At 43.2% G+C, this 19116-nt stretch overlaps 1 protein-coding gene across 2 annotated transcripts in view; it reads left to right on the forward strand.

Moving 5' to 3' along the window:
* PLB1 (phospholipase B1) overlaps window positions 1-19116 on the forward strand; it is a 107847-nt gene that overhangs the window by 13335 nt on the left and 75396 nt on the right. The window contains exons 12-19 of one of the 2 annotated variants that reach the window (XM_081186352.1): window positions 1055-1141; window positions 8319-8387; window positions 11223-11303; window positions 11513-11579; window positions 14447-14505; window positions 15356-15429; window positions 17303-17346; window positions 18702-18810. In XM_081186352.1, coding sequence (XP_081042478.1) covers window positions 1055-1141; window positions 8319-8387; window positions 11223-11303; window positions 11513-11579; window positions 14447-14505; window positions 15356-15429; window positions 17303-17346; window positions 18702-18810 — 590 coding nt within the window. The remainder of the gene's footprint in view (window positions 1-1054; window positions 1142-8318; window positions 8388-11222; window positions 11304-11512; window positions 11580-14446; window positions 14506-15355; window positions 15430-17302; window positions 17347-18701; window positions 18811-19116) is intronic. The other variant, XM_081186353.1, reaches the window with a different exon arrangement.

Genomic DNA, 19116 nt, shown 5'->3' on the forward strand with positions numbered 1-19116 from the left:
AAGTATTGAAAACAAGACTGCTAACTCCCAGATGCCATGTTGTCAAATATTTGCTGGGTCGCAAGTGAATAATCATGACATGTATCTATTGGCCATGATGACAAAGGCTGATGGGAGATGGAATCCAACAACATAGACCAATTGCCATTCTCGGTGGCATTTGCAGACCACCACAGGTCCAGGAAGGCCAGGGTGGGTAGGCAAAACCCTCCTGTGTGAACAGCTGACCGCTTCATCAGCCTCAGCTGGTCACGATGGGGTTGGGATGGGGCAGGAAATTTGAAATTCAGTTGTGACCAACCTAAAAGGTAAAGGTGGTGATTGGACCTTGGCACACCTGGCTTCTGTCAGATCTGTGGCCAATCCCTTTAAATCAGCTACACTCTGAGGTAGCAGGGCAGGCAGTCTTCAGACATCCCACCCACCCTTCCCGTACATTTGGCTCTGCCTGATGGCAAGTGGGCAGCACGTGTGCTATGGAACTAATTGGTCGCCATATTTGGGACCAGGGAGGAATGTGCCTGCAGACCAGCTGGGCCAATCTGAGGTTTCCCCCACCTCATAGCAACTGTCACAAGTTGCTGGTAAAAGAAGGCATTGGGTTGGATCCTTAGTCTAAACAAGGGGGTGGGGTGGGAACAAGCCCTATCCTCCTTTCAGAATCAAGTATCAGGGTACCCCGGTAAAGGGGTCCAGGGGGAAGGATTCTGTCTGAATGCCCCGATGGGGGCTAACGACCCATAGAACTTCCCAAATGGCGTCCTGGAGGGATTGCTGCATTTGAGGTGTGTCATGGTGGGATCCTTAACCCAGGATTGACCAGTAGTTGGGTTGGTTGATTCAGGATACATACCTAAGCCAAAACCTACTTACATCTGTAATCAATAAAGTTATGGCCCCAATTTGATCCCAAGATTTGTCATGTCATTTTTGTCTGCTTCCCGACCCCAGTAACCCCAGGTTCACTGCACATGGGCCCACAGCTAGAGTGAACAGGCAGTGAATTCAAAACTGTTCTGTAATATTCTCATCAGAATTTTTTTTTCTCTTCCAGGGCAGGCGAGATAATGACTATTCCGCAAAAAAGACTTTTATGAAAAACAAATTTGCTGTTCTCGGAGTTGGACTCTGGAACAATATGGTAAGAGGTACTAGAGACATTGGGATTGCTCAATAGGTTGCCGAGCATGGCTGCATGACCACACTGGCCCATTGGGGAGTCTACCATTGGAGAGGGTATTATCGCTTTAACAGTATCATGAAGGAATCAGGGCAACAATGAGAGGATGAAATTAGCTGGCAACTGCTTCTTTCACCAAGAAGAGCAAAGCTGAAATATCTAATGCCAAATAACGCTTTCCTTTCCAGTTGCAAATTTTGAGTTTACCACCCTCTTTTTCCAGGATATTCCATTCCTCTACATCCCCACCAACACGCACACTAATTTCCCACCTCAGCCGACACTGAATAGGCTCAGTCTTTACTGGGCTGCTTTTGGCCCTTCCCTTCTTAAGGTATTTTGTTGCTGTTTTGCTTATCCCCCCCCCTGCCCCCCGGTCCTTCTGTAAAACTCTAGGTCAGGCATGCTATCCAAGACATGGACTCCTCAGAAGGCTGTAAAGAACTTTGTCTGCTCTGTGATCAGATTGACTATTTGTCTTTATCTCATGGCTGCATCTTGCTTTTCCTGAGAAGAGGCACAAGGTAGATCACATGGGTGTGTATCCCATTTCTTATCTTCATGGTGATGATCCTCTGAGATAGCGATTAGGCAAAGGTAACTCAGAGAGATTCATGACAAAACAGGAATTTGAACCCAGGTTCTCCCAGCCCTAAGTCTGATGTTCAATCTGCAACATCACCATTAACAGCCATTCATTTATTTCTGCCCATTTCTGAGGTTCAGGCATGGGTGCCATAGCTTGTGCTCTTCCTCCATGGTTGGAGGGCATCAAAGCTTCTGAATACCAGTTGCTGGAGACTGCAGGAGAGGAGAGTGCTCTCACACTCAGGTCCTGCACAGGTCACCAAAGGAGAGGATACCCTATCCCCCCCCCCAAAAAAGGCCAATGAAGAATGAGTATGCTCAATGGCAATGAGATACTGACTGACTGTTGGGGGAGGGGGCGGAATGAAGAACTGGTTGGGAGGGAAGAATGGAATAGAGTAAGGTTTCCCAGACTTGGATCTCCAACTGTTTTTGGACTACAACTCCAATCATCCCTGACCACTGGTCCTGCTAGCTATGGAGTGTCCTGGAGGATAGCAGAAGCACTCTGCACTGGCCCTAAAGGATCTTCATTGGCTCCCAGTACAACTCTGAGCACAGTTCAAAGTGTTGGTGCTGACATTTAAAGCCCTAAATGGCCTCGGCCCAGTATACCTGAAGAAGCATCTCCACCCCTATTGTTCAGCCCGAACACTGAGATCCGGCACCGAGGGCCTTCTGGTGGTTCCCTCACTGTGAGAAGTGAGGTTACAGGGAACCAGACAGAGGGCCTTCTTGGGAGTGGCGACTGCCCTGTGGAACACCCTCCCATCAGATGTCAAAGGAATAAACAACTTTCTGATATTTAGAAGACATCTGAAGGCAGCCCTGTATAGGGAAGTTTTTAATGTTTGGTGTTTTATTTTGTTTTTAATACTTTGTTGGGAGCTGCCCAGTGTGGCTGGGACAGCATATAAATAATGTTGTTGTTGCTGCTGCTGCTGCTGTTGGTGGTGGTGGTGGTGTTGCTATGGGTCCCACTTGTAGACTATAACATCCAAAGTACTGTAGGAACATTCTCACCTTCTTCCTGTTCCCATTGTTCAAGACCGCGTCCTGCACAGAATAACAGACAGAAAAAAATGAATTGGAGGGTGTGTGTGTTGGTGTGTAGGTGTGTTGGAGCCTTGCTAAATTGGAAGGACCCCTAGTGCAGTGGAAAGTGCTGTTTGCCCTGTTATGAAACAACTGAAAGCATTGGATGTACATGGGCATCTATCCTGGAAAGAGGAAGCAAAACCATGTGATACAGCCATTAGCGGCAGCTACAGCTAAAGCCCCAGGATGATCACCAACTCCTATTTGCATACAGTTCACTCTAATGCCATGGGCATTTTGCCCGGTTGGCCAAGAGATAAAGACTGGAATCAAGGTTGCAACCTTAGATGAAAAGAACTGCTTGCAGTTATCTTGATCTTCCTCTCATTTATAAACACCTGCAAGGATAACGTCAAAGTTCTTGTCTCAGCCCTCCTTTTATTGCAGGTCGGATGCCCTGATAAGATACAGGAGTGGGTTCTCCTCCTGGGTTATTTGGTTTGCATTTGATTTCTTTAATCAGGAAGGGGGATTGTGAGCTGATCATGCCTGAATTCTAATTTAAAGTTAGTTATGCAGATTGATAGACACGGCAAACAAGTGGCTGACTTTCTCTCTTGTGTTTTAGCCTTGAAATATCAGCCACTGTTCAGCTGAGCAGAGAAACTTGGATTAACATTTTTTCCCCAAAAAATGCTGTGGATGCCCCCTTTCCAATGGTGGAGGAAGGAGGGGGTGTGGCGTGTGCTTTGCCCCGGGTGTCATCACTGAGGGGTGTGTGTGACAAAATGAGGGTTTTTTAATGAAAAAAATTTCACTCATGAAACTTTTTAGGAGTGACGTGGTGGCTTAGCTGCCTGCAGGTTCTGTGCTGCCTGAAACAGCAGCATGGGACTTGCGTCTGCCTACTGCCTCTCCCTCAGCCGCCCTACAGCTGAGGGGCAGAGAGGCTCAAAGCGTTGGAGAGGCTCGCCCCGCCCCCATGGGTGGATCGCCCTGCCCCCATGGGCAGCTCACCCCACCCCCACAGGCAGCTCACCCCACCCCCAGCTGCAGGAGACACCCCCGCACCAGGCACCCAAGTGGCTAGCTACGCCACTGCCCCTTTCCCCTGTCTTTTTCTTAAAGAGCCTTGCAACTGGGTGCATGTATACAGAAGACCATTTACCAAATGGTCACTTATCACCAGGGTTCATGTTACCACTTGGTAATCTAGCCTTCTTCCAGGGAGGATGAATGCAGCCTTCTCCTTCCAAAGACCTCCAAAATCCACTATTTGGCAGGATGATGCTGTTGACTGACTTAAGAGGGGATGGTTACATGGAAAGGTAGCACTTTGTAACCAACCCTCCCTTATAAGCCTTATAAGCTACCCTACCTTTACTATTTTGATGCCCTATGAGCAAATCTCTTTGTATGCTTTTTGAAAATTACACTTATATTAGTAGCACCCTAGCATGAAAACGTAAGGTTTCCTATACCAGGGCTGAAGGCCACCTTTCATATTTGCATGTAACACTAAACCATATTATGGCTTTGTGTGAACAAGCAAGCAAGCTGGTTGCACGGTGGGGAAATCATAGCTGATTCATTCCTCCCCTACTCCTGCTGTTGTTGTGCTGCTGGGACCTAAGCCATGGTTTGGTTTGGTTTGGTTTGGCATTATGCCCAAGCCAGACTCATGGTTTGTCTCCTCCGAACAAACAATGATGGTAAGCCAAGAACAATGCTTGCTTACTGTGTGTGGTTTGTCTGGAGCCTGGGATGTAATGTCAAGCCAAAGAGATTTTCTCAAGCATGGTTGCTTGTTTAGGAGGAGTTTGGGTCTTCTATAGAGTTTTAGTGCCCACACTTTTAAAGAAACAAAGAGCCACTTCGCTGCCAACATCTTGGCTCTCGTGCTTCCAGGAGAAGTTAACAGATGTTTGCATTAAGTTATTTCCCCTGGGTAATTTCTTTATCACTAATCTCTGTTGGATGGTTGGCTGCAATCTGTGCAAGGTCAGATGACATGCAAGATACTGTCAGTATTTAAAAAGCACAGGGCGAGTTTATCTGATCACCATCTCTGACAAGGAGACTCTATTGCTCCCATCAGAACAGCACAACAAAACCCACAAGCTAATGCAAAACTACCTCAGCCCATCAGAATGAGAACTAGTGTAACATAAAGGTCAAGAACTTTAAGTATGGTGGCTTACGGCAATGAATGCTTTTCACGTTTGCACAACTGGTGTTTTGCCTGTGTTTTAAAAGGTCCATTTGATCAGTGCTTTGCAAATTATCTGCACTGCTGATTCCCATCTTTGAAGTCTTGGTCTCTCTTGTCTTATTGGACTGGCAATGAACCACACACTGATAACAACACTAGTCCTGGGGAAGCTGCCAGATCCTGGAGCAGCTTGGACTTGGGTGTCATTCTGCTAAGTCAGGGGTGGGAAATCTGTGACCCTCCAAATGTTGTTGCACTACAAATCCAGTCAACCCTGGCCATCACGCAGTCAGCAGAGAGCAGATCTCTGCCTTTGACTTATTCAAACCCTGGCACATGGTTGTACAGAAATGTATTCAGCAGCTTATTTGCATACTGCAGTCATCACCACCACATGTTTAATGCAGACAGTCTGATTATTTCTTAAAATGTATCTTTCATTTTTATTTAGAGAAAGAGTTTCCCTTATAGGCAACCTTCTTTCATGTTAAAAGTAAAATGTCTCCAAAAATCCCTGTTTTATAAATTTTGGGAATATAACTCCAGAAGAAAATCAGAGAAACAGGAAAGTTATAGTGATTTGGGAAGATGAATTCTATGCATACTGATGCTATTCTGTATGAATTACTGTCTGAAACAGTAATTGGGAGAAAGCCTGCTTATATTCAAGGGCTGTGCAGGTGGCTGGGACCGTGTAGTTGGCTTATTTTAGACTCTGGGCTTATTTGTTTTGTGGGGCCTTCCTCTCTAGATGGGAACACTTCATTAAGTTCCTATTGGTAGAGTTGTTGCAGAACTGAATCCTTGATTTGAACCTTCTGCAGAGTATAAATGAATTTGCTCTCCAGCATAAGAATGAGTCTCAAAGCTTTGCTGCAGAACAGTCTTAAAATTGTTAAAATTAAATGTTACAAAATACAAATCAACTCATTGCTCTTAAACAGCAAACAGTGTGGTTCCAGTCTTCTTTTTAGTCCTTAATATAGTTCAGTAAACTTTCCTCTCTCTGGTCCCAGAAAGAGAGTTCATATACAAGCATATTGCTTGTTCAGGATTGTTGAGCTGCGCTTCTGCTGCTGATGGCTCCAGCACTAATATTCTGAGTTTACAGGCTTCATCTTCCTGTTGTGAGAGATCTCTGCTTGGGTTCCTGGGATGAGTCATCAATTAGCCTTAAACACCCCTGTTATGTACTGAGTTGAATAGGATCCAAACTGCAGCAGTCTGATTGGTCCTAGAACAATAGGATCCAAATTGCAGCAGTCTGATTGGTCCTAGAACAATAGGATTCAGAATACAGCAGTCTGATTGGTCCAAGAACAATGCAGCAGTATGATTGGTTGGCAGGAACCACCCAATCATGCTCCTGATTGGCTTACAGTAGAATTCCAGAATTAACCAATCATGTGCAGCCCATTGTGTAAATAATGTATATAAAGCAGATACTTTGAGGGGACATTCATTCATTCCTCCTCACCACTATGAGCTGAATAAAGAGCATGAAATCACTTTGCGACTCTGAGTATATTTCAACCCCCCTTGCTGCATTTGCTATAGTTAAACCTTCTGCCTAATGCAAACCGCTGTGCATAGCATTTTAAATATGTAGCATTTAATGCATATTAAACAGCCTTTGCTGCTCATTTTGCTCATTGGGCTCCTGCCCTATAGTCCTGCCAATATGGCACTAGGGAGGCACTATTCTCGAGAAGATCCTCAAAGTACCACCCTCCATTTCAGAACATTGGTTGCCCCACAAGTTATATTTTCCCAATCGCAGCCCCTTCCCCTGTCTTCATTCTCTTGCAGGGCACGTGGAAGGGCCTGTAATCAAGCAAAGCACTGGGCTGACAGCACCACCCTCCAGCAAACAACAATAGCAAGATGCATTTTTGCATGTGGGCAGCATTATGGTTTGAGCTGGTTGCCGTTGCCATCGAAGTGCCTAGTGATTGCTTTTCTCTTGGCCTAAGCAATTTAGATATCAGTCATCTCAGCAAGGTTTTGAGATGTTTTCTGTACATGACTGTGAAGACATTGTCTCTCTGGATGTGCCCCCATTTAATTTCATTTATGCTGCAAACATGCCCCTGCCAGATGGTGCCTAGCACTACTCATGTCTCAAAGGGAGATGGAAAAAGCTTTAGTGACCCACAAGACATGATTCAGTTTTTTTGCAAGCCCCTTTTAGAAATTAGCAGGAAAACTGGCCTATGCTTTTGTTTTAAAAGGAAAAAGATTTTCTCTGGTGTGGCTGAATCTTTGTTCCTTAATTATTTAAGTATCTTTTATTTAAGTATAGTACAGTAGTTTTAATCTTAAACCTGTGGAAATGACCGCCAGTATTAACAGCTTGCGAATGCATTATTTCAATTGGTCATCCATTCATTTTCAGTTTCATGAAATTTTCATTTGCCCATGAGGTCTTATTTCTCAATTTTCAGTTTTTCTTCATTATATCCCTGTTCTATTCTCAATCATTATTTTGTGTGCCAGCCAGCCAAGCATGCACTTTTCATTTTTTTAACCAATCGGTTCCCTAAATCTAAAACGCTCCTTACAAAAGTTGAGAAAAGTTGGAAAGCAAAACTCTTAGGGCCACTTTGAATGGTCATCATTTGCTGGAAGTGATCTGTTCTTTGTCTGGTTTTGCCTTCTGACTGACATGCTCATTTTCTAAATGCAAGGATGTAGCTTTTTTTGTTTTTAATTTTTAGCGGAGGGGGGGACATTTTGTTTCCTGCATGAGCCGTAGTCTACAGTCTCAAGGGCTTTAGTCAAGAAATAAGTTTACCTCCTCATCAGATGTAGTGCTAATTGCCTTGAATTAAACTTGCAGGTCTAGCCTATAGGTAAAGTAAAGGTACCTCTGACCATTAGGTCCAGTCGTGACCGACTCTGGGGTTGCGGCGCTCATCTCGCTCTATAGGCCGAGGGAGCTGGCGTTTGTCCGCAGATAGCTTCTGGGTCATGTGGCCAGCATGACTAAGCCGCTTCTGGCGAACCAGAGCAGTGCACGGAAATGCCGTTTACCTTCCCACCGGAGCAGTACCTATTTATCTACTTGCACTTTGATGTGCTTTCGAACTGCTAGGTTGGCAGGAGCAGGGACTGAGCAACGGGAGCTCACCCAATCGCGGGGATTCAAACCGCCGACCTTCTGATCAGCAAGTCCTAGGCTCTGTGGTTTAAACCACAGCGCCACCCACGTCCCTTAGGTCTAGTCAACAAGAGGCTAAAATGCACCCTTTGAACTGATCTGCTGCCTGAGCCTCACAGTGCTCGCATCTTGTCTTCCAGCTGTTACCAGATGGACAGAAGCAGCCCTATTATCTTGCAGAGATGCCCGAGGTGCGATGTCCTTCTCAGGTAGGAGCAGTTTTCTTTTATACATGCATTTTTGCATTTTATCTGTGTGCCCCCCATCCCCAAGGGACCTCTTTCTCTAAAGCAATGCAATCCCCTTCTCAAGTCTTCTCAACCATTTCTAAATATTGCAGAATCACAGACTTCCTACCTCCAAATGCCCATTTGACCGACATATTTTAATATCACTGCAGTAGAGGCACAGCTAATAAACTGTGGCTGTTAGTCATGATGGCTGCAGTATAATACGGAATGCCAATCACTGGACAGCAACAGCCAGAGAGGGCCATTCCCTTAATCCCCTGGTTGCAGGCTGGTGGGTCCTTGAAGCAGTTGGTTGTCCACTGTGGGAGCAGAATGGACCTTTAATCGGCAGACCTTTGTGTCAGTTTGCATTTCTTAGTGCAGAAAGTATTGATCTGATGTGTAGAGATCTTTTCTAATCTACTTAATACAAGAGGGTTCTGGAAGCTTCTCTGTGTGAAAGAAACAAGCAGAAGGTTCACGATGTTCGGCTTATTCCTTCAGAGAAGTTGAGTACAGCTGGCTTAAACTGGTTCTCTTATCTCTTTCTGTCAAGGTCATGCTGGCTATAAAAATAGGCTAGAATGAGACTGGGTTTCACTCTCTCTTTCTATCTCTTTTCCTTCTGGTGTAGTGTTCTGTATATAGTGTTAAGGTTTAGACTTGCTGTAAGTATTGTAAGTTTAAGTCTGCTGCAGCTGGATTTCTTATGGACAGTGCCAATTCTGAATGTATTGGATTTGTGACCATTCTGCTCATTTGCCCTCAGTAGCAGCAAAGCTCTGTTGGATAAAATACAATTGCCTCCGGTCTATTTTTTGGGAATCCTGCAACTTGTTTTAAGATTTTACTCTGCTAACTGTATGTGGGAATCTGCTCTGGATCAATATTGAGTAGAATTTCATGACACTTTGATCTGATCCAGCAAAGTTCTTCTGATGTTCTTCTGAACCTGGCGAGAAGACTATACCACAATAAATGCTTTGAGGTTTGAAGTTCTGACCATTCTGTGTGTTGTGGAATGACCAAGGAGAGGGACAGGGAACTTAGTTCTGCGAGATGAGAGGATTGAACCTTGAACAAATGGTTAGCGTTGCAAGGGCAGAAACTTTAAGTGCCTAGCTGGTGATGATTTTAGTTCATTTAAAAAATAATCTTCCTTTATGAGCACCTTTACAGGAGATAAAGGCATTCCTCAAGAGTAGCCTGAGTGCCTTCACATTAGTAATACTCAAGACATTTTGCTTGTCTGCACTGCATCAATCCTGAATGATGTTCTTACTGTACTGGTAATGAGAGGAGAGAGACATTTCGAAATCAAATGTACTTTTCAGCCAATGTAAATTTTTCATTTAATGTTGTTCAGAAAGGGGAAATGAAAAAAGAGATTCAAAGGTCATTTGTGAAAATGGCTTCAGAGATGCCATTTCTCCCAGAAAAGAAAAATGCCATCATTGCTCATTTGCATTTATAATTATTGCTCTTTATGATTTATTTCTAGAATGCCTGCTCTAACTAGGTGCTATACATAAATCAATATGCAAGACATAGAAGGGAAGGCATGCGCTAGCAAGAGGCCTTCCCACTCAGAAAATTTCCAGATATCATGGCAATTTATCAGTGACCACCCATTCACACATAGTGTTGTATTCAAAGCAGTGTTAACTAAATTATTCCATCAGTGCAAGGATTTCTCCCTGTGCATGGGACATTCTCTACCCCCCCCCAAACTCCATCCCTACACCCTTTAACTCTCTTCTGGGTTTTCCACAAACTCTTCAGGACAAATTTGGAGATGCAATTATTTGGTTGAAAATTGCCCTTGTGTACTCATGAGAATTCTGACTGAACTTGTCTGGACTGGGTGAAGTTGGAGAAGACAAAGGGAATGTTGCAGGATATCAAACCTGCCCAATGATCATTTACAAAAAAACAAACCCCTGTTGTTCAGATCATCTGGCAGCACACAAAGCAATGTGATATTTATTAAAAATTAGTGCTGACCCTTCTGAATTTTAACCAAGTTATGGCAAAGAAAATTCATCCAGTTTCACACATAAGGAGTGGGTGGGGAATTTATTGTGTGGGTAAGATGGCATTACTTGAGTTTTATCTGCTAAAATAATTTCTTTTTCATAGATGATAGATGATAGATAGATAGATAGATAGATAGATAGATAGATAGATAGACACACAGAGAGAGGGGGGTTTGGCTAATTAATGTTCTATGGCCTTTTAAATGTCTTTGGGGGGGCTGTTTTTGTTTTAACTATTTATTTTGTGATTCTATCTTGTATTTTTATCTTGTGACTTGCCCTGAGATCTTCAGTTGAAGGTCAGTATATAAAACAAACAAACAAAATAAAGTATTAGACTAGCCTTCACCAACCAGGTGCTCTCCAGATGTTTTGTACACCAACTATCAGCCCCAGCCAGCTGTAGTCCAAAACACCAGGTTGGTGAAAGTTTCTTTCTGTCTTGGCCATGCTAAAGATCATGTGCCCTTCTTCATAGGGCAGGTGTGGGGAACCTTTGGTTCTCTAGATGTTGCTGAACTACATCAGTCCCAATGGCCAGGAATCATGGGAGTTGAGGTTCAGCAACAACTGGAGGGCCAAAGGTTCACCCTACCTGTCTTAGAGTCTGGCAGTCCATAAGCAGGCCATGGTCTCTGGAGATTAGAATGGTCCCTTTAAATCCAGAATTTGAAATGATTAACTCTGGTTGCTGAATCTGCCCTTCTGACTTCAACCATGGTGCGAAATGATTATTCCTCTCCCCGCCCTAATTGTTTTCATCATCTTGTCTCTGCAGGAGAATCCATACTTCTTCACATTCAAGAATAGCAACTACTCATCTTTTCCTGTGGAGCCACGAACCAAAACAGTGTCTCAAGTAGGGAAAGCTCCAACTGCATAATATTTTATTATTGCTTGTCTTTGGGTGGAGAAGAATGGGTATTGGACATAAGAACATTGTATATCCCTTGCAGTTATTTTCTAGGGGGCAATGCTCTTCCTCTAGTCTGTTGAAGAAGTATGCATTTCTTTCTACTGCAACTGCTAAAGGCCATTTGTAATGCATTGTTCTCTGTCCTTTGTCAGCAAAGGAGCTTTGGGACGGACATTCCATGTATAGACCGCAACCCCTCAGACACAATTCCTGCCTCAGGTACAGATTTGTATCTCTGGATTTGCTCAGTCATCATAGGTCCTGTCTTGGTTCATTGCCAATGTTGAAATAAAATTCAGCTAGTTGTTTGGTTCAATTCTGCTGTCTTGTCTTTTGCCTCGGGCAGCAAAATATATTGGGCCCTCCTAGCTACTTCAGAGGACAGTTGCAAGGAGATAATATGGTAACACCCCTCTAATGCCTGCCTTACGCTCATTGGGGAAAGTGGAAGATGACTGTGATTTTTTTTTAATTGGTGAAGGTTGTTAATTTCATTTCCAAGTGGGAACATCACTGGGATGAGTGGGAGAAAATGATGGCATAGTAAGCCTTGGGAGGTATACTCTGTAAGATTCCAGGCAGAAGCTACCTTAGATATCAGGGATTGAACCCACTGGACCTTCTACATGAAAACCTGGTGGTCTGTCACTGGATAATGGCTCCTCCATCATGGCTAGGGAGCATGTGAATTTAGGAAGCTGTGGTACTCTAGTTCAGTGTTATCTAAACTGCTTGACTGTGGCTCTCTGGGATTTCAAGCAGGTGCCTTTCCCAACCTTACCTGTAGATGCTGGAAATCAAACCAGGAACCTTCTGCATGCAACCACTGAACTATAGGCCTTCCTCAAAGAACCTTGGTTACAGTCCTGTTTGGGGATAATCCACAGCCTGTATAGAATCTGCAATCTATTTTCTGAATACAGTGGTGCCCCGCAAGACGAATGCCTCGCAAGACGGAAAACTCGTTAGACAAAAGAGTTTTCCGTTTTGGAGGTGCTTCGCTAGACGAATTTCCTATGGGCTTGCTTCACAAGACGACAATGTCTTGCGAGTTCCTGCTGGTTTTTTTCCTTTCCCCTCCCCTTTTTCTAAGCCGCTAAGCCGCTTATCAGCTGATCCGATCAGCAGATAAGCCGCTAAAAGCCGCTAATAGCGCTAATCCGCTAATCCGTCAATGGGCTTGCTTCGCAAGACGAAAAAACCGCTAGACGAAGAGAATCACAGAACGGATTTTTTTTGTCTTGCGAGGCACCACTGTATTCTAAAAGCGGTACAATGGTGATTCCAGGGACACTGGAATGTGGTCCTCCATTCATTCTCCAGTTGACTTATATGCTCTTCATAGTGTGAATTATTGGCTTGGTATTAAAGAGTTTTCTCCATGCTCACATACAAACCCAATTTACCTAAAGCCCAGTTTTTCAAAACTACAAAGTGTGCATCTTTGGGGGAATAAAAGTTTCCTTCTTATAACTTCAAAGCACTAGCATAGCTGACTTTAAAAAAACCCCAAGTTCTTTGGCAATGCTTCAGAAAAGTATTGCTAACCAAAGAAAGGATTACGAGCACATAGGAATGCAGGTGCTCAAGGCATTCTGCAAAGAATGTTGTGGAAACTTGGTTACAGAGCAGCATATAAGGCCTGAAATAAATATTGTGGCTATTGTCACAATAGTTCGGTTTAAGGCAGTGTTTTTCAACCTTTTTTGGGCAAAGGCACACTTGTTTCATGAAAAAAATCACGAGGCACACCACCATTAGAAAATGTTAAAAAAATTAACTTTGTGCCTATATTGACTATATATAAAGTAATTCTCTTGAATAGGAATCAAATAAGCACAAAGAAAGTATTTTATAATTACTTTATTATGAAATAGTAAGTAAACAGAAATATGAAAAATTATAAAATACTTTATTCAGTGCGCAACCTGGGCCTGTTTGGCTAAACACAAAGCTGATATTCTGGCTGGAATCGAACGTTGCAGACCGTTCTCTGCTCAGCGGGGATTGATCCGCTGATCCCCGCTGAGCCGGCGGATGACAGCTCCGTCTCTGCACTGTGTGCGGAGAGGGAGATGTCAGAGCCCCGCTGCTCTCTATGGGGAATCAGATGAGAGCGGACCGCCTGTCCGCTCTCATCCGATCCCATCCGATCTGATCCCCACCCAGGACGAATGGAAAATAGGGTGGACACAGTCCGGTGCCCGCCTAGTGGGCGAAAATTTGACATTTTTTTTAAAAAAAATCTTTCAAATTTTTCAATTTTTCCCACGGCACACCAGGCAACATCTCGCGGCACACTAGTGTGCCGCGGAACAGTGGTTGAAAAACACTGGTTTAAGGGACTTGCACATTTTGAGCTGTAACAGAGTATGGCATAGCTAGTCTTTGAGGGGCATCCTGGCCTTCATCTAAAATGACCCTACAACAGTTGAGACTCATTAGACCACGGCTGGGAACCCTCAGGCCTGTGGGTCAAATGTGGGCCTCCAGACTTCTCTGTCTGGCCTTTGAAATTCTCTTCAGGCCAGGCTGCTTACTGGCCCTGCATAGCACCCCAAACATTTTTGCCTGGCTGAAATGTGGCCTTGAATTCTTCTAAAGCTTGTCTGGATGGAGAACAGAGAGGGCTGTGTGAGTGTGTGTGGAAACAGCACACTGTACAAAGGGAAAGCAACAACACAATGTCTCTGGCTGCTGTTGCCTCTCCCTCCACTCACCACCGGCATGTGGCCCTCAGAAACTTGCCCAGAAAGAAATGTGGCCCTCTCTGGGTGAAAATTATTCCCCACTGCTGACTGAAGATTGTCAGATACCAGTTCCTTGGATTTTATTTCAGCATAATAATTTTGTGGGAGAAAAATCCTAGCTTCTAGGGAAGAACAGTTGCAGGAGAATTAGGTATTCTGGTAAGTATCACATATTTGCCTCCGGGGACTAACAAGAGTTACGGCAATTTGGCAGAATATGAGTTTTAAATAAGATCTCAAGTTCTTTCAACTTCTTCTGAAGAAATATGTTCCGAATGTCAAAGATCCTCTTAAGAGTCCCATCACTCTCTCTCTCTCTCTCTTTCTTTTTTATAGTTCATAACTTGAGGCCAGCAGACATTAAAGTTATAGGCGCCCTTGGGGACTCAATAACTGTAAGTGCAGATCACCAAAATGTGCTCTATTAAAATGAGTGGTGTCAAAGCTGTTTCTGAATTCTGATCTGAAAAAGGAGGGATCTTCATGGCGAATTGAATTTCCCATGCTTTCTTCCGCTTTGTTCCCATTATGCTGCAGTCTTAATCTGGGATTGCCACCTCCTTGGGCCATTGCGCATTTGCAAATGCTAATTGATACAAATGTGTATATATATTTCAAACATTTTCCTACCACATGTGGACATTTCTTTGCAGAGGTGAACTTGACTAAAGGCCATTTTAACCATGTGACTTCTAACCTGGAAATCCCTTACTTGTGGAAGCTCCATGAAGGCGCTATAATTTGGGGGGTGGGAGATCTTACCACATTTGCAGTTGCCTACGTGCTAGCAATGTATAACTCAGTCAACAGCAATAACAAATTAATGTTATTTCTATCCCCCCTTCAAAACCCTATGTTGCTTTGTTGCAATATGCTTTGTTATTTATTGCTTCTGTACCCATCAGTATTCTTGAAACAAGTATTAATGGAAGGGCAATTATTGGTTTATTATTCTTTGATCAGCAACCATCAGTTTATGGATTTTATTCTAAGTAGGCTTGTAAATTTAGCCCTGGCCAATGACAGTCCTCCACTGCTTGCTTATCCCCATGATAAGGTAGACAGGATGCCAATGCTATTTTTAGGCAGAACTAAAATACTGTCAAGGTTCCTCAGAGCGAGAGTGGGGGATATTTCCAGGGGGAGTCATCTAAAGTGGCTTCTTTCCAACCATCCCATTCCAAACCAGCAAGCAATTTATTCTAAATGGACTTTCCCAAACCCCTTTGTCCTCTTTGATATCAGGCAGGAAATGGAGCGGGTTCTTCACCAAACAATGTCCTAGATGTTCTGACACAGTATCGAGGCCTTTCATGGAGGTGAGTGCCACAAATCAAAATCTTTAGATATTCTGCAGTCTGTTCTTATTCTTTTCTTCTTGCTGGCTTTCGAAACCAATTCCAGTCTCCTCCTTGCTGACCTCAATTGCTACTTCAGAGCCATCTTGAGCTTGGCACTCTTAAAACTTGCACAAGCTGTAACTAGAGTCATGGCTCTGGCAGATGTGGCCTCAGGCTTCTCTGATGATATAGGAGTCTTCCTCTTGTTTATGCATGGCTTCGTCTTTTTTCAAGTTCCTGTGGATTGACTTATCTATTTCTTCAAATTAACGAAAGTACCTTTTTCTACAAATGTTCTGACTTTTCATATTCCCATCTCATTCATTTTTCGCTACAATGAGGACAAGTACTTGAAAGCAGCATTCAAATGGAGTGCGATGAGGCGACTAGAAATAGGATATACGCGTGAGAAACCTTGTGTCTCTAGATAATTTATTTTCTATCTTCTTACACAATATTAGTCACAAGCAGATAGCAGTTCCTTTCTTCCCTGTACAAAACTGGGGCATTTCAGTGAATGGTGAAAGTAACAGTCCATTTACTGGTTCTATTAAACATGCTAGCTCAATTTGTCTGTAGCATACATTGCCTACTACCAAGGAATATTTGACTGGCAAGCACAAGAAACAGGGCCTTTTCAGTGGTTGCCCCATGCCTATGAACTCTTTTCCTAGATCATTGCATAAGGTTCCTCTACTGATGACTTTTAAATGAGTAGTAAAGAGTTATTATTTTTCTCTTTTGCCGGTGTTTTACTTTGCTATTTTTGCTGCATATATAATTTTAGTCTCCTAGTGTTGCTTTTAACTGCTGCTAAATCACCAGGCACCAACATTTGTAACAGATACTAATATAGGTTTGCTATATGTCTGGATTTTCCCGGACATTACTGGGATTTCAAAGGCGGAATTGACCTCCGGGGGGGGATTTCTGAAAGGCAGTGCTTTGTCTTGGATCTTTCGGGGTGTCCTGGTTTTTACTTTTTGAAATATGGCAACCCTATACTAATATATGTCACACAGTCAAAAATCAGAAATGACAGACTAAGGACAGTCCTGCTCATTTGTCACTATTACAGTGAAAGCTTCTGACTTCAATTGCATTCAGACTCGGCATATATGGATATATTTGATGATTGCTTACTGGTGCATGTACATAAATGAAACTAATGCATAGAGTCTTCAAGAGGAATATTCTTAGGCAAAATTATAACTCACTCTAGGGAAACTACCCCCTCCCCATTTATTAAATTGCAAGTCTATAACAGAAATCAAAACACAGCACATCAACCATGCATTGTTGTTTTTTAGCTGCTTGATACCCCTGCTGGCATTTTGCTGTTCTGGGCTGGCCGCAAAACCAGGACATTTACTATCATAGGGACTCTGCTCATTATATAGTTAACACAAGTTTCACAGGCATGTGGAGCCGTTATAAAACCCCACAATACCTATGAACAAAGACAACAGTGCAGTGTGTGGGCATATCATTAGCAATGAAGCCTCTGCCATATCATAGGCTCTGCAACCTGAGTTATTAACCATAGTCTTGAGAAGGATCCTGTGAATGGACTGGAAGCATTACAAAGACTTAGGAGGTAGGCAGCTAGTGATTACTGCCATAGATAGATAGATAGATAGCCTTATAGAATACCATTGGGAGCCCCATTTCAATGCATGATACAAGTAAAATAAATAAAACAAACATTCAAACCAGTAGTTCAAGAAAGTGATAGCTGAGGATCGGAAACATCACCAGGGGGCACTCTGTGACTTGTTCCAAGCAAATCTTCTCTAACTTTGTTTGCTTTCTCCTCCCTCCCCTCCCTGCACACTCCCCCCCAATTCTTCAGTGTTGGTGGAAATGAAAACATAAGCACAGTCACAACATTAGCAAGTAAGTGCCCATTTCCCTAAGGTTAGTGCATTTGTGAAGCTCTTTCATAATTTATGGAGCAAATTTGAGGAAATGTTCAGCAGGCTTGACAGACTTAAACCTCTTTGTATTCAGCATCCCAGACTGATGGGGGTGGAGGAGGGGCGGGGAAAGCCTTCTCACAGCCAACGCTGTAATTTGCTGTGCATGACTTAACAGTGTGTGTTTTATAATTTCCCAGGGTCTTAGTTGCTTCGAAATTCTCTGTGACTTTATATATATATATGTGTGTGTGTAGCATAATTATTATTCAGCTCCGTACGATCTTGGAATGCATTAAGCAAATAAGCAAGGCTCCTTGTGCAAGTTTTTATGGGGAAAAGAAAGGTGTCTTGGAATTCTTTTACAGGCAACCAACGGACATCAAACCACAGGCAGCTCATGGAACCAAGCAGTTACTTTAGTTGGGGGGGGGGAGCACTTACAGAACAGAGTGAAAGGCAGGGGCAGCCCTCCTCCCCCTCCCTCCACAGTGGCCTTTTCCCGAATCTCATTGATGCTTTTGACAGTGGAGATCCAGATGCCTCTGGAAGCTAAAACAGGATGCTATGATGACAGCCATCTCCCATTGTTTACCCCAACACCTGACGTTCATATTGCTTTTAAGCATATGATTTTATGTTAAGAACATAAGGGGAGACATAAAATTTAAAAGAACATAAAAAGAACATAAAAGGCCCCTCTAGTTCAGCATCCTGTTCTCACACCAGGTGCCTCTGGGAAGCTTGCAATGGGGCTTCAAACCATGTTCAGATGAATGTAGTTAGAAGCCTCCACAAGATCAATACTCCTGCATTAACTATCACTACTACTACTACTATCATTTATTAATACACTTTCCCATCTGATTGGGTATTAAATTTTTGGATGGTGTAGAGACTTACAACCGTGTTCGTCCAAACAAGCTTAGAAGGGAAGTTCAGGGCAGTGCAAAAGAGACATTGAGGATGAAGTTTGTAGTTGTTGTTATTATATTCATCCATCCATCCATCCATCCATCCATCCATCCATCCATCCATCCATGAAACCTCATTCCTCCAACATGTTCCCTTCCCAACACATTGCTTGGATGTCTAAATTCATCCACAGAGGCACAGGTGTTCCATTTTGCTGTCGTGACTAATGGCTATTCTACGTATTTGTCTTGTCCCTTTTATGACCATCTAAGGCCACCCTAAATTAATGCTGTCAGGTGAAAAGGTGTTGCCTTTTGTTTGTCTTGAACCAGCTGCCAACCATTATTAGAAAACAGAAATATCTATACTATTCATTCATCGTTTGGTACGCCTCTATGATATCTCACCTTTATTTTTCAGATATTCTTCGTGAGTTCAATCCTTCTCTGTTAGGCTATTCCAGTGGAAAAGGAAGCCAGAGCACATCTAATGCCTACCTGAACCAGGCTGTGGCAGGAGCCCGTGCAGAGTAAGACTAGATGTTGGGCATGTTTGTTTGTCTGTGCAGACCTGTCTGTTGCAGATGTGTTAAGCCTTTTTAGCATTTCTCTGTAATGGTACTGTTGCAGAATCATAACTGGGAAGAAAAAAAGAAAATGCACTATCCTTTTATCCTGAGATGCTAAATCCTATTTTGAGAGAAGTTGATCAGTGATTGAAAGAGCATTGTCTCCACATTCTGAGGCCTCATCCATCCTGTATTTAATGTGGTACAACTTCCTATACCTCCACTGATTCTCCATTGTCCATATGGTATTCTCCTACAAATTGCTCC

This window comes from Podarcis bocagei, assembly GCF_964188305.1.
Source record: "Podarcis bocagei genome assembly, chromosome: 3".
NCBI classification, from domain to species: Eukaryota; Metazoa; Chordata; class Lepidosauria; order Squamata; family Lacertidae; genus Podarcis; species Podarcis bocagei.